General features: G+C 34.6%; 1 protein-coding gene across 50 annotated transcripts in view; it reads right to left on the bottom strand.

Annotated features, from left to right (window-relative positions):
• Window positions 1-16,853, bottom strand: part of RIMS2 (regulating synaptic membrane exocytosis 2) — a 465,641-nt gene that overhangs the window by 103,735 nt on the left and 345,053 nt on the right. For 31 of the 50 annotated variants that reach the window (XM_069854488.1, XM_069854498.1, XM_069854512.1 and 28 more), the window contains 2 exons: window positions 9,899-9,931; window positions 924-959 (listed from right to left, as the gene is read on the bottom strand). The exons of 2 other annotated variants lie outside the window; for them this stretch is intronic. In XM_069854488.1, the coding sequence (XP_069710589.1) occupies window positions 924-959; window positions 9,899-9,931 (69 nt within the window). The remainder of the gene's footprint in view (window positions 1-923; window positions 960-9,898; window positions 9,932-16,853) is intronic. 17 more of the 50 variants (XM_069854469.1, XM_069854504.1, XM_069854484.1 and 14 more) reach the window with 7 other exon arrangements.

Here is a 16,853-nt window from a genome sequence, read left to right as displayed (position 1 = left end):
TAACTTTTCTCGACCTCAACTGCTCATAGTCACATCTTTACAAGGAGATAACCAACCATTCAGTTCAGCCTGGAGCTAAAGATTGTTATTTGCTCTTCAGGTCTAATACTGGTTACTCTCTAAAGTAAGATTCTTCAGTTGATAGCCTGTGGTCCACACTAGAGACAAAAAGCATAACAAAATCACCCTATCACCCACCCTAGCCTAAAGCAAGCCTACCTATTTAAAAAATACAAATAAAACCAGTGGGTAGCTGTGTTCTTTCATTAACTTCTCCACTGGGAATGATTAAATTATCCTAGCTACTACAGATGCTGGTGATGCTGATGTGTTTGTAAAGGAGTTTGCTTTACTGTGGGTCTTCAGGGGCACAGAAAGAGTAAAAGGGAAATGGAAGTAGTAAATGGAAATGGAAGTAAAGTAGTAAAGGGAAATGGAAGAGTAAAAGGGTATGGAAGTAGAGTGGAGTTTCTCTGAAAATATTAGGACAGACTTAGCTTTGGATAGACATGGACCAGAGGGATATGAAATCTGGGAGGCACAGCACCTCAGTGATAAGGGGACTACAGAAACACCGAGATATTGGAGGTCAGAAACCTGTTATAGAGAAGAAAAAGGCAGTATGCAGGCTTGCATACTCTGTGCCTAGTGTGGAAAGGACGAAACAGAAGTCTTAAGATATATGAGAGTCGTCTTTAGCTGATTCTGGTCTTTTTCTTCCCATTTACCACCCTAATCTGACTCCCTTGAAAAACCAAAGAAAAACACATGTGGGAAAGCCCTTTCTTAGTTTCTATTTCCTAATGTCTCTTTTGAAATACCCAAAATTGTGATCCCACTCCACAGTACACATTTTCTTAAACATAATAGATCAAAGAATTTGAGGGCAAAAAGATGAAAATACTTTGAACGAGTCACCCTACCTGTATCCCCATTCTCTGGATCTGCTTTCTTTTCTTCTATGAACAAATGAAAGCAATATGTAAAACAAAAAGAGGGGGAGAGAGAAAATGCAGAAATAATAATAAAAGTAATATAAATCATGCATTAAAAAGTAAAAGTGAATAAAAAACATCAAATTAATCTAAAGTGATTACTTCAGTCACTCAACAAGGATGGTGCTCTACATCCAGAGGCATATTCACTGCGTGCTAGTGTATACATTTGTGCATTCTTATTGACGACTTACTGGAGAGAACTCATGGGTATTTTGTGCACTTCCAGAATCTTTAAAACACTCAACAAAAAAGAGAGCAAGGCAGGTGTCAGACATAGTTACTTTACAGTTTCTTTGAACAGGATGACATAAAAATAAAAGCAAAAAATTTGCTTGTGCAACGTTTTATGCAGTGCACACATGATATGCAGTCTAGTGACTCAAGCATAAAAAATGAATGTGTCAGAATGATTTTCAGTAATTACTTCAAATCTTTATTGGCTTAATCAATTCTCATAGCTTCCACAGGTTAAAAGGTTTAATAATGATATTACTGTAGCTTGTCTTAGAGTTAAAAAATGAAGAACACTAACAGCAATACTCAGAACCCTGTTCATGTACATAAATCCACCTAACTGATGCCAAGAAATATTTTGAATGCATATCTAAGGTTGTAAATGGCTCAGGGCATCTGTCACAAAGAAATGAAAATGCATTGGATCCCTGTCAAATAGTTTGTCAGCCCATAAATACTGCACTCTGATATCCAAGTTTGGTAATTAATGTAAAAGAATTTTAAGTCAAATGAAATTCATGTTAATTAGAAATAAATTATTTCTAAACAGGCTGTCTGTTTCTTTTTTCTTACTGTAAGCCAAAATGATATCAAATTCAATTAAAACAATTCCATGAATATGGAGCAATAACCCCCAAGCTACAAACTAAAAATAGCATGTATTATTAGAATTAAATATTTTTCCTGAATTATTGGTAATTGAGGTTTGCTCACAAAATTATGATCTGTTTTATAGCACACAGACTACAGAGGGAAAAAGTTGCAATATTTTAAGGAAATACCATTTTGTAGATGGGTATCAAAGCAGAGGATAGAGTTATACTTAAAGAGGAATCATACTGGGGAAAGGTAGAGTGTAAGAAAGAAAAGTAGGCTGATTCAGAGAGCATGAATTACATGCCAGACTTTAACAGCATCTGGCATCCCATGCTGTATGGGATCAAGGTTATTCTGCTGGCAACTCCTGGTAGAATGGTTAGGCAGTTAATGGAAAACAAATGTGGCAAGTCATAAGCCTACACTTTTGGAAATCAGAGGACACCAAATGAGTTCTTGAAACCCCTCCCACTTCCCAATCTTTCCTTCCCCATACTGCACACGGTTTGCAGATAAGGCCCTTTGGATTCTTCTGCTTTGGGCAGCCAGGTCTATATTATCTATGCAAGTTGTGGATACTGCTAGGAAAATAGCAGAAAGAGACATATAGTTGTGTTTGTTTCTCAAGCATTCAGTTTTTAATTTTTTTTAAGAAATGGCTGTCAACAGTATAAAAAGCTGTAAATACAACACTGTCTTCTACTGCCTCATTATTTTCTAAAGCAGAAAGTTGATAGCAATACCAATGATTCAACATAATGCAAAATAGATGAAAGTGAAGTAAAATTCATTAAAATACTCTTCAGTTTGAGCTCAGACAGATTTATGACATTTCTAAGTTATTTAATCAGCATGATAAAACAAATTATTTATTTTGCCTGAAATATCATGTTAATACAGAAATCTAATACTACATAGGTTAACTTCTTTTTTTTAAAATGCCTAGAAGGCCATTCATCTGTATGTCTGGACGTCTTTCAAACATAAGTCCTTATTTAAAGGCATTGTCAAAATAAGGACAACTTGAAATCTGTCCAACTTTCACTTGCTCTTGCTCTACGTATATCAAAAAATATTTTCAAAATGACTTATAGAAAAGAATACTGTAGTAATAATAAACACAAAATTCTTTTAGTTTCTTGAATTTTAGAAGTAGAATTGAAATTCTGTGACATTTATTACAAATCTCTACAGAAAATAAATCCTTTAGATTTTTACAAGAAAGGTCAGCACAGTGGATCCTACTTTCTGAACTGGCATTTCAGCTGTATTGTGAAGATCTGTCTGAAGAAGTACTAGAAAGAACAGAAGGCTGAATTGAGAAAGATCTCACTTGAATGGGAAGCAGCAGAACTGAACAATATTGGTATTATCCATTGACCAAATAAAACTAATGCTAACTTATCAAGAGCAAAGATCTTCACAGCAGCAACAGGCCTAGCAACTGCCTCAAAAGAATTCAGAGCAAGTTCAGAATGTTGATACTGTAGTAATTAATGCTTTTGTTTGCCCCAGTTATTACATGCTCAAATCAGAAAAATTGTAAAGAACCTCAATGTCTTGAAAATGCTGAAAACCAATGAACCACTATGAGATGATTTTAAAATGTCTCAAATTGAATAATAGATAAGATGACAAGGTCATCAGTCATCCCTAAAAATCTTTCTGTATTTTTGTTTGCATGATTTCTTCCATATCATCACATTCGTCAACATTTTTCTACAGCCCTTTAATTAACCTAGGTTTACAAAATGAAAAGCATATAATGTGTCATGCGGTGCAATGATCTTAATTTAAGAACTAAAATTTTTCAGAATTAAACAATGTTTAGAAAAAACAGATGTACTGAAAGATATTGATGAAAAATAGACAATAGACAGAGGGATTGAAATGCTGAAAGATGCTCTCTCAAAAATTTCTTCCACCATCACAGATGGCATCACTATTATAATGACCACAGACATTTCATGAAATAGTAGACACAGTCACATTCCCCTGGTTCTGCAAGGGTCCATTTTTTTTCAAGAGGTATTAGTATATTTCATAGGTATCTAACAATCTAACACATATCTGGAAGATAAAATTAACAGAAAAGAATTCTAATTAAGAGACTCGGAGAACAGTGAACTTAACAAGAACCAAAACTGATTTAAAATGGCCTTGATCAGCTGTATTTTCTTGGAAGTGCCTTAGCTCAATAAGCTCTGCTGTTCTGACAGGAAACAGGCTGCCCAGAGAGGTGGTTGAGTTGCCACCCCTGGAGGTATTTAAAAGACGGGTGGATGAGGTACTCAGGGACATGGTTTAGTGATTGATAGGAATGGTTGGACTCAATGATCCTGGAGATCTTTTCTAACCTAGTGATTCTGTAAAACTGGGGGTGCCATGGCCAAAGCACCCAGGCAGGCTTCACTCACTTCGCCCAAAGAAGTACTATGGAGCAGGGGCTCAAGTCCCTTGGAACAGAACGTGAACACCTCCATACATGTCCAAATAGAATAACATCCACAGAAGAAGCAGGATAGCAGACCTCTCTAGCCATGGATACTGATAGTAGTGTTGAACATTGGCTTTAAAATTGCTGGCTTACTAGTCTACTTCCCACATCTTCCTCTCGCAGCTGACTACTCCAAACTTGAGGTTGGAGCCTGGTTCTCTCCTGAAATGTGAGATGTCTCCTGCAATAATTTTTAGCTGTGCGGGGATCAGTTCAGCAGGCTGGTTCAGGATTTCACTTGGGATTCAGAAGAAAAAGATTTGCATCATCTCAAGCTGGGACCTAAATAAAACCAGACTTCTTTGCTTTGAATGAAAGAAATTGCAGCCTCCTACACTTGAGGGCACGCATTTTATTGCAACAGACGGATGTGCATTTCCTTATTTATCTCTGTATTTAGGCATAAGACAAGACAATGAAATTAAATATTTTATACTTCTATTTTTCATATTTGCAGACACTTAAAATCAGCAACTCTATTTATAGAGTGGATAAATTAGTTCTTGACTTAAGTGCTCTATTAAGTATTGAGTCTGATTTTTCAAAGTTGAGCAAATTAAATAGTATTTTATTTTAAAAATCCAATGTATACATAGGACACTAACTTCTGGTGAGTACTTTTTAAAAAGCTAGCCAACTTTCTTACTAGACATTTCTCTGGAAATGTTATTTATGAGAATACAGGAAAATCAATTTTATACTGAAAAAAACCCCAACCCTGAAATAATATTCATATCAAAACCAGCGAAGGAAACACAATTGTGTCCTAAAAGCAAAATCTGAAAGTTATTTGCTTTGAACATCAAAACCTGTCAATTAAAGGTCTTGCACTCAAAGGATTACACATCTATTTTTTGAGCCATTCAACTCCAATCTTACCTCTAAGAACTTAGCTCTACATTTCATCATTCTGGCTGTCTACAGTGTGAAAAATGTAACTGCCCAACTGCTACTGGTCTAGCATAATACCAGGTGATGTTTGATATGAATGGTTGCTGAACTTCACTCCAGGACTTTATGTCCAATGTGTGGCAAACATAAAAAAACTATTGTCAGCAAGCAACACGGCCTTTCCAAGAATTCTGTGATCCACCTCACAATCTGAATGAATATAATATGGCTGTCACCTACAGAAATGTGGAACAAGGGGAAAAATGCACATTGTTTTAGGATTGTTTTTTTCTCATATTACTGTCTGAATGAGACTGAAGTGTCCATTACTCTCCTTAAAAGGGAATGCTAGAATGAAGATGATCTCAGTTAGCTGGCTTCCTAGTGGGGGAGTGTGCCTTTGCATTCATGTTTTCTATTTGAGAACTACTGGTTTTTGGTTTTTTTCTTCTTGGCTTCAAACTTGAGACACTAAACAAAGACTGAAACCCAGAGGGAATTTCACACCAATTAAACAATTTTTTATCACAATGCTTAAAACATGCTAACTATGTTACTTTGGATTATTTGCAGAATACATGGCACTGCTTAGTAAGTGAATTGAATAAGATGGGGTGGTGATCTAGGGTAGAAAGTTAAAGAATCTCTAGAATCACGGGTTTATAAACTGACAAGGTCATCTCAGGTCTTCATGACTAGGGATAGGTCAGTGCAGTTGATAGAGGACAAAGGTCTTTTGAAGCAAGATGGGAAATTCTATTTTGCATGTTTATTAAAGTAATGATTAGGGTTATGGCCAGCTTTTTTTTTTTACGGTGTATGATTTTCCAAAGTGATTTTCACAGGGTGTTCTGTGATTTTGTTGCCTCATACAAAGGTACATATAGATTTTGGCAGCCTTTGAAAAATACTGAGCAGATGGAAAAAGGAAGAAAGAAGTAGTCAGATGGATGTTAACTAAAACATTCCTTTTCACTTCTCCAAAGAATTCTGGCACAACCTCCCTACATGAGTGATATGAAATAGGATTTTGAAGTTTTAAAGAAAAATACCTGAAGGATGAGTGGGCCCTTCAGTCTGTACTCATAAAATTTCATTCAGATCAGCCATGCTATAAACTCTGCATTGTCTTCATGAAAGCCTGAGCACAGTCTTATTGTTAAGCTCTCCAACATCCTGTTTGCCAAGCATGAAAGCTCCTCAGAGTTCCCACCACTGGAATACTCCACAGTATAACCACAGAATATTTCACATTCTGATATAGCTGCTTCAAAATATAGGCACAAACACTTGATGATGGCTATGCCTCTGCTTCCAGAAAAGCAGAGAACTATTAATAGAGATTCCTCAGCTATCCTAAGAATGCAAGACATCTTCTTGAACCAAAGATCACAAAACCAACAGTGCTGCATACACCTGCATGTAAGACTCAGAAGAATTACAGCTAGCAAACCATTCCTGTTAAAAAAATATATATCTAATGCTATTCCGTCTTTTTATCTCATTTTTAAATATGTAATATAATATTTTTAATATTTTCCTTTAGTGGATTGAAGATCAGCCTTTATTCATGTGATGACACCCAAGTAAGCATTCTAAGTATCTTTAAACTGAATTTGGAGCTTACCTATTCCTCTGGGTTTTGTAGACCAAAGGTAGAGTTAGGCTTTTTAATAGTCTCAGTCACACACTAAGGCATCCAATTTAAACATGCCTGTCAAACTAAATATCACAGAAGCCTTCAGAGATGGGCAAGTAATTTAATCATATTTGTTCTAAAATATAACAAATTCCACCCAGAAATTTCTTTTTAACATAAGAAAGATGGAAACAAAACAAAGCGCCATCCTGATCTTCAAAGGAGCACACGCCACTGAATGCTGACAATAACAATAAATTAAAAATAGAGGAGAGATGTCATGTTCTACTTACAAAGGGTAAGTATATCACAGTAGATTCATTCTTGGAAAGGTTGAAAAAACTCTTGTGGTATTGTAAGATAAGAATAAATCCAAATAACCCTGCTCCTTGTCTTCTACTGCAGTCAATCTCAAACTCTCTCAACCATACAATTTTTTTTGCCCTTGCTTTCTCCAACAGTTTATTTGCCAGACCCTTCTACTGTTTGGCCCTCCACTGTCCAGGGCTGCAAGCTCTTCCAATGTGGTTACCCATCTTTAATAAATAATAAATGACAAAACACAGAAAAAAATTCAAAGCCCTTATGTACTTGAATTTCATTCTCTTAAATTAGCAAAAATTCTAATCAATCATTCATATTCTCTTAATATAAGAGTTTTGCACCAGATGTTGCAGAAAAGAGCTGGAATCTCTATTTCCCTACCTTTTATGGCCCTTTCAAAACAGAGGTGTTCCCACTGCTCTGTCTTCTAACTTCCATCCTCCTGTACAGAGAGCCACAATGACTGGGCATCACCATCCCTTCTCATCCTGGAACAAACCTAGAATTACTTAGCACTGTTTCTGCTACACGCATGCTGACTGCCTTTAAACTGTCATTGATCAGCCTTTCCACAGTTCTGGTAATCAAGTTTTTTGGGTATAGTTACTTGAGTCAGCTCACATCTAGGCCTAGATTAACTTTACATGGCTGAAGAACGTTTTCTCTCTCTCATATGTTTGAAGATCACAGTAAGTATTACTTGCAATTACAAGTGAATGCTGACAAAATGGTAACTGGGTGGTCTGAACCACCTTGCTGATGAAAAGAAATATGTCTGCTCCATCACTAAGGTTCTTTGGCAGACAGGGGCTTACTTCCATTGTTCATACTGAATGCATGGAAAGATGAAGGAGGCATATGTCTCCCCAACAGTTTTCACAATACTTAAATCGTATGAAACACATTAAATTATTTCCAAAATATTATTTTAGAAACAAATAGTGACAACTTTGCATTACAAAGCTGTTCCTTCACTCAATGAAAATAGGGCTTAGTCATTTAGACATGCTATCAAGATGTACTGCTGTCAGGTAACAAAATACTATCAAATATTTTTCAAATATTTGCATTGTGAAGCATATTTGCTTCAAATATGCAGCATAAACTTTGCATGCACTATCACAGGACTTCTCAGTTAAAATACCTAGATATTTTTCAGGTAATAAAATTCTCTTATTTGTGCAACTAAAGATTATAATGTCCACAGAGAGGAAATGAAAGCGGTTTTCTTTCAATACAATACATCCACAAGTTTCCTTTTCTTTTACTATGAACAAATAGGAAATGGAACTCCCAATACTCAAATTTCAGTTTTGTAATGAAAGAGATTTAGAATCACTGCATAGGAACTGTGAATGGATGTTAGGCACAAAGTAAGTAAACTCGGTGTTTCCACAGCATAATTTATTAATTTCTAATAGTCCTGATTTGGAGAAGATGGAATTCAGGTCACACTGCCGGTTATCTTCTCTATCTATACTCAAATTTCCACCCCCCCACCGTAATTTACGGAGTTCTATCTTGAGATTTGTTTAATATGAAAACTACAGCAAGCAACATCTGCATGTTTCCATAAAGATGATCCCTGACTCTAGGAGATTAGGACAAGTGTAGTACTAAAGGTAAAACTGCATTCTGAAGGAGCTAGCCACAGTAAAGACAAAGATTTTTTACAAGATACCACTCAAGACAAATGGACCAGTCAATGTACCCCAAAACTGCTTCGTATTTTAGAAGCTAAATGGCATCCAAGTGTTTTCTCTAATTTGTTGGGATAATAACAGAGCCCAGGGAAATTCATTAAAGCTTTGACACAATAATTGTAAAATTTAGATTTTATAGGTAAATTTAATTAACTTAAGTATGAAGAATTTCATTGTTCTGACATACCACAACTGAACAAGTGGGCAAGTATGAACAATGACTGCATTTTCAGAGCTAGGATGCCTTGCTATGTATTAGTTCTCTGTCAATAATATAAAGTACATGGAAAATTCAATAAAATGGCAGATTATAATTCAATATGAAAGATAAACCATAACTAATGCACAATATGAAAGAAAAGTCACAAACAATACAGCTAAATTAGACCTCCTTCAATGTTTTGACTTCTGTCTCTCTCTTGTTATAATAAACTTAAATTTTACACTTTCTGGCATGAGAGAATAGCTTTTGATCACTAACAACTCTACTTTCAATCAAAATAGATTTTATTCAATGAAACTAAGTTTGAAATTGCAGTGCATGAGACTTGACTTGGTAAAATTATTCAGTTCTCAAATTATATCCTCCCTGGGGTGAAAAATAGCTAGTTATACTAGTTATATATATACACAATTCCATAATTATTGTAGCAGTTTTCAAATGCAAAGATAAAATAAATTATTAATTGTTTTCATGTCCTAGTTGGAAGCTTAAGGACTGATTTACAGATAACAGAGATGGGAAATAAACCCTGATATGATTGAATTCGAGTAAGTTTAAAGTCTTGAGGTACAGCATTTTCCATCAGTTACCTTTCAACACTTTTTGTAGAACATATAGTTTATAGTTAATTAATAAAAATTACATAAGCCTCTTAAATTCTTACAGTTTGGCAATATTCAAATAAACTGAGGGGGAAGAGAGTGAAAAGTATGTGAGGTAAGCTGTGATAACATCTATAGGAAAGGTAAAATGAAAAAAATAACACAGAGAAAAGCAGTAGAAGAGACAGACCTGAGTTTCTTCTCCTTGATGATTCCGCTTCTTCTGTGATCACATCGGTTAATGGACAGACATAGACAAAGGAGATGGGCGTGAGAGGATGTATTCAGAAGGTTAAAACTGACACTGAGGGAAAGGGCCAAAAATTGTTTTAGAGAGAAGTCTGCAGAGCAGAGTTAGTAAATGGTGGAAAAAAATAACACAGACACCAGAAGGAAAAAGAAAGCTGAGGAAGAAGTGGTTAAACTACTGTTGTTGAAAAAGAACAGTAAAGACAGGGTTAGTATAGGAGCTGAGGAAATAATAAAAGTTATCATTGACAGCAAAGTCAGTCCTTGCAATGAAGCTGAAGAAAAAGCTGGATAGTAAAAGGTATGTTAACTGGCATAAACACTTTTGTTAATGACTGTTTCACTTTTTGGAACATTATCTACTTGAAAGCAAGTATTATTTTTCTCTTTCAAGTATTGAACAATCAGTTTAATATTACCAATGGGAAGCGTATCATTATATTTTTCAGTTATTAAATTGCTGTAATTTCTGCTGAACCAAGTTTCACATATCCAAAACAAAAATAAAAAAGGGAATAGATATTTTTCATAAAGATATACAAGCTCAGGAGTTTCAAAATCCACATAACACACTCTGGAAAGGACTGCATTATTTTAACACCCTGCCAAAGGCACTATTATTCAGATCAAAACGCAGAATGTGAGAAAGAAGAATGTATAGCTATTAACTCTCATGGTCAATATTCAGAACTAAATATGACTCTCGCAGAAGTCTAAGTAACTGCAAATCCATGCAAGTTAAATGACAAATCAACAATCTCATTACTTAATTACTTTACATTCAGATACGCACTGCCACTTAACAGCGGACATCTGAGAGACAGTGTCATTCTCTGCACTGAAAATCCGTTTGTAGCTAAAGAATGGGAGGAATTATTTTTGAAATGTAATAATAGTTACAAAGAACTGTGAAGCTGCCATCTTCAGCAACACAAACACATTCTTCAAAACATAGTAAAAAATAATAATAAATAATATATCTATAAGCCCCAATCTGAATTCAGTTTGAGGCTTGTTAATGAGTCTCAAAATATTGCTTATAACTCATTAACACTGCACATGTTCAATTAGGAATTCCAGAGAAGTTTGTACACCACAAAAATGCTCTATAATTTTATCCATATTTTACAGTCAATATCAATATTCCATTGATAAATGCAAAACTAGAGTAAGCAATATAAATCAATACAATTAATGGAAAGACCACTAAGTTCCATCTGATAGCCACTGTGTACTATAGTCAAACAATTTTATTCTATATCTGGTAGATTATAACTTTCTTCTACTATCAAACATCAAGACTGCACCAAAACTTTGTTGTAAACATCTTGTAATATATATATTTAGAATGGATTTTTACACAATTAAATTTGCTTACAGAACGATCACACATAAGTGCGGTATACAAGGTATATAGTATGAAACCATAGCAGCTGACAGTTTTGAGATGCATTCACATGTTAAAAACAAAAATAATGGCATATATATATCTTTTTATCTGGGCAAGCATAATAAATCCACAGGATTAAATAGAAATAAGCCAATACAAAGATCTATGTCTCCTTGGTCTGTTATAGCTTGTATTAATATAGTGTAGCTATAATTGCTGTAACTGTTAAATAAATAATTATTACCACCACCAGAAATCCAGTTAAAGCACTTAAAGTTTTCTGAAACACTGTTCTGTTGTGTATCTATAACCCAGAAGCAAGCACTCCCATCATGTCAAAACCAGTCATTAAAAAGTGTCTATAATGACCTTTTTATACTTCATTTATTATTTTTAATATCCATAAGAATGCATAGCTTTGAGACATATACTGCCTTAAGATAAACCCTTTTCCAAGAAATTTCCAAAGGATGTTTGGAATCACATTGCTTCCAAATTAGGAATATGCTTAGTATGGCAATGCAAGGCATTCTAGTAGTGTTAGTGAGGTTCAGCATGGAGATGATTTAATATCTTGGAAGAAACCTTGGAAGATTTTAGAACTAAATTTCCAGTATTCACCTGAATATCAGTCACATGTGCCAATACTTTTTAAAAATTTTTAAAAGTCTTCGTGCAAGGTGTATGTTATGAAAAAAAAAATAACACACCAAAGTGGCAAACAAAAATAAATTTTAATTACAAATATTTTTCAATTTTAACTAATTAAATATATTAGAAAAATAATTATAATAGAAGCAAGTGATGAAAATAAAAGATAATAGCTATCTTCTCACTGTGAATGTATGCTCAGTTCATATCTCACCTCTTGAGATACCTGGCTTGTATGGATTGCTGAAAATATTAATAAATTAGTAGAAGTTGTTGCATGGTAATGCACTTGCTTCTTTCAATTATCAGTGATAAGAAGGAAGTACTAATAGACTGATTAATTTAGATATAATAGAATTTATGTGAATCAATCTCCTACTGAATAAGAAGCCATGTCATAATTCCTTAGATCTTAGTTGACAGGAATACATCAAAATCTAATAACAAAATTATGGAATAAAATTCTATTAAATTTACATCATGTCAATAGACAGTCTTTATTTGCATATTTATTGCTTTGTTGTGGAAGTAGCATTTATCTGATAAATTGTTCATCTTGACGTAGTGGAATAGGATGTATAAGGGTATTTCACACAGATTTAGAAATAAATGAGATTCTCAATGAATAAACTTATAAAGAAAATTAAAACCACATACTGTACTGCAAGTCTGAATAAAACAAAATAAGAAACATCTATTTTATCACACTTCGATACAGAACTTTTCACTGTAAGGAATGCCACTTCTTACAGAGAAGTATTTAGGAAATTAGTGTTCAAAAAACACACTTGAAACCTCACACAGCAAACTTGCCCATCCGACAAAGAGATGTAAGTTAATTACTCTTTTTCCTCAAGATTTTTTGTAATTCTGGTTTTCTCTTCTCCTTAAAACCAAAGATCTTTCACTGCATACAACATCACAGAAATTTCTGTTACTGATTTGGAAAGCCTTATTTCTGCACACTCGTCTAAAAAAAAGATGTGCAATAGCACAATCAAATTGGCATAATCTTAAAACATGGAGGGGACTTTAAGATAGAAATGTTCCATGGATCCTATATGTTCCATGAATACATGCCACTAGTCTGGATAAGGTTAGACCTGAAGAATGACATAATGCCTCTAGCTCTCAGGAAACTTCTTCCCTGACACCATTCAAACTCTGCAATGCCAAGGATACAGGCAAAACAGGAAGAGTAAATAGCAGAACAGTTAAGAGCAGAAATGTTTGTTAAAAGATATTTAGAGTGAAAGGCTGGTTTACTACATTGAGGTGTGAAAAACAGTTTTCCTTAATCTTCTTTACCATTAAGCCACGTTTTTCAGTTACCCTTCCTGTTGATACAGTGCACTTTCCACATTTTGAATTATTTTAATGAGGCAATTCCCTAACAGTTCTAAGTGAGTTCTTTATCTTAAAGTATATATCCATACACACTAAATCCCTGACATATACTGGATAGATGCTGACATTTTGCCTCAAAAATATAAACAGAGGACTAACTAGGATAAAAAACATACAGGAGAGACAGAAGCAATACATTTAATTTAGTAAATACAAAATATATGCTATATAGAACATGCAATAGCTAAAGAGAGTAAGAATATGGAAAATGTGGATAATTCCTACCTGAAGATAAAGGATAACAGATAAGAAGGCAGAAAACAGCATAGAAGAAGAAATCTTAAATATTTACAGGAGTGTGAACCCTTTCAATCAAACAAAACCATGTAGACTGCTTTACTTTTTCACAAGTCACGAGACAAATTATATGAGGCATTCAGATAGAGCTTTTACAATATTGTTCTCTGAATAAATATCATATTATAACCTTATTAGGGGAAAAAAGAAAAATAGTTATATTTCAAAATATTAATGCACTACAGTTACACTTTTGATTTGAATTACCATAAATCCTGAAATGGTAATAAATCTCACTAATAAGTTAGGTGGTTTACGTAGTCAAACATCAATACTACTTCAGAAAAGATGCCTAACAGCATAGATACAAATATATCTGTTCTCAATCTAGTGATATCAAGAAGTTTTACCACCTACAGAGTCAGATTGTCCAGGAAACCACTAAGTTAGTATAGTAGGAATGGTTTCCAAAAATAAAAAAGTAGTAAAAGGTTATATACAGAAAGGTCTGTGGTTTGGTAGACATTTTCAGGCCTCCTCGCTATTAGCGATCCTTTATAAGTTTCAATTATACCCTAAATTCATGCATTTTGGATACAATACTGAAGTTCAATATTTGACTCGATCTGTACCCTACTCACACTGGTACTGCAATTCCCAACCACAGAGGCCCCTTTTCTCTCTTGAATCTGGTTCTTAGTTTGATACAGACCAAGCTAAGGCATATTGTCTCCAAAACATTGTAGAAAAAGGTAAAAACAAATCTTAAGAGAAGCAAATATATTAGAAGACTATTTACTTTAAATAGACCAGCTATTACATGCAAGAAGAGTCCTTGGGAAGTGTGCAAACACTCCCTTTTTTCAAGAAATTTCTCACTTTGTCACAGTTTAAGCAATCCTCATAGATGCAACACGTAGCTCTTTTTATAAATTCACTTCACTCCTTTTCAGATCCCATAGCATATTCACAAAATCCTTTCTGTGCCTTCTTCCCCAGTGCTACCACAGCAAACTGAAACTTTTATCAGGGCCATGGACTTTCTCTTCTTCCTTTCCTGTTCCATTTTTTTTGAGAAGTGTTCTACTGTCCAGTTATTTTTGCTATTCAGCAGTCATTAACTAGTCCCTGACTCCACTCTACTCCTCTCCTTTTCAGAAGCTGGTGATTTTACACCAGTCTTCTTCTTTAATCCTATTTTTTTATTTATACAATGCTCATGATGTCATTTATATGAAGTAATAGTATGCTCGCCCTGTCCTATCATTACTTTGTCTTTTCCAGCCTCATTCATTCCCCATTTCTAACTGCATATCCCCTTTTATAATTTTCAGTCTACCATACTTCCAATTCTGACCACAAACTTCCTTTAAAATAACCGCTACTTTGTTTTGAATTATTTCTGAATATTGGTTTACTGTTCTAACTGATTCCATGGCAACAGATAAACTAAAAAATCATAGTCATATTAAAATTACTTCTGAAAGGCTTTTTCTATGTACAATCAAAGAATACTCATCCAGGAGAGACACAAATGTCCCATGGATAAAACAAGCCATGATTACCTTCACATTGAAAGCCAATCAGTATCTATAGAGACTTGGCATTTGTAAGTATTCGTTATTTTTGTATTTTCTCATGTGTTTAACCTACTATTCTTATAATTCCTCCAAAACTCTAACACTACATTAAAGAAATACAACTTTCCCAGAAATAATTACAAGGACACTGCATTCTTACTTCATTACATTCCAAGATGTATAAATCCATTTCCACTATTCTATCTCCTTTTGGAGACAAAATAAAATATGTCAGCACTTTCCCATGGTTCTGTTCTTCAACTGTTCCTTTGAAATCAGAAGTATTTGTGACAAAGATTTGATATTTGATGGCAATGCAATCCTTTCAACAGGCAACAAAAATGAAACCACTACAGGATGGTTTCCAGATAGTAACCATCAAATCTACTGGCTCCAAGTAGGAAAAAACAGGAGAAAAAGAACAGAATAGTGTTTCCTTTGCTATGCATGAATGTAGTTTCTGCATTACCTGTAGCATTTCTATGTAGAGACACAGTCTGCTGGACTGCATTCAGCTTCCAAAACTTTGTATGGTGAGACTGATTGAACTCATCAGAAACAATTGATGGGCAACAGAAATGAGTATCACTGCCTTAGTACCCTACACTGTGTTTTCTTCATTTAAGTAACCCTGATTCAAGAGAGGCTATTGAAGATACTAGATGAAAATAATTGCTTTTTAAGAAAAACATTATCTTGCCTAACCTTATCTCTACCAGTATAGGCCATACGTACCCACAGCCAACATCTTTTCCAACTCCTTTTCTTAATTCGTTACATATAAAAATGCAAAATTATGTGAAAATACTTGTGTGCCTTGTTTCTTTCTTTTCTTCAGTGACCAAGGAAATGTGATTAGAGGACTAGAGCTTTATTTATCTTTTTTCATATAACATCATACAACATCTATTACAGCTCAGAAACAGGGAAAAACTTGTATTAGTATCACCTTTCTGTTTTCTGTGCAAACAGAAAATTTAAAGGATTCTCAGATTAAAGAAAGCACCATCTTCTACAGAGGGTAAATCCCATATTGAAAATATTCAAATTCTTTGAAGCTTCCTTGGGTAGATTCCATCAGGCTACATCACTGGTAGACCATGGTCACAGATACAATATATTTCAACACCCAGTGTTACAGCATCTCCTTTCAGATGTACTGACTTCTATGCCTCGAAAATTATGTATTTGTAATGATACGGAGATGTCTATAGGGGACAGTAGTGTGCCATGCATAGTAGCTAATGCAACTCATAGAATCACAGAACCAGAGAATCATAGAATCACTTGTTTTGAGAAGACCTTTGAGATCATCCAGTCCAATGGCACCTATCCACTACTAAACCATATCCCTGAGTACCTTGTCTATTCATCTTTTAAATACCTCCACGGATGGTGACTCAACCACTTCCCTGATAGCCTGCTCCAGTGCCTGATAACCCTTTTGGTGAAGAAATTTTTCCTGATATCTAATCTGAACCTCCCCTGGTACAACTTGAGGCCGTTTCCTCTCTTCCTATCACTAGTCAACATATATACAAATATATTAACAACAAAAAGAGGGCCAAAGAGAATCTCAATCCTGTACTGGATGTGCAGCAATAGTAGGTGAGCTTAAAACTGAGATTATA

The sequence above is a fragment of the Phaenicophaeus curvirostris genome, chromosome 3 (assembly GCF_032191515.1).
Source record: "Phaenicophaeus curvirostris isolate KB17595 chromosome 3, BPBGC_Pcur_1.0, whole genome shotgun sequence".
Classification (NCBI taxonomy): domain Eukaryota; kingdom Metazoa; phylum Chordata; class Aves; order Cuculiformes; family Cuculidae; genus Phaenicophaeus; species Phaenicophaeus curvirostris.
The sequence above is the reverse complement of the archived record's forward strand: the minus strand, read 5'-3'. Positions and strand labels throughout refer to the sequence as shown.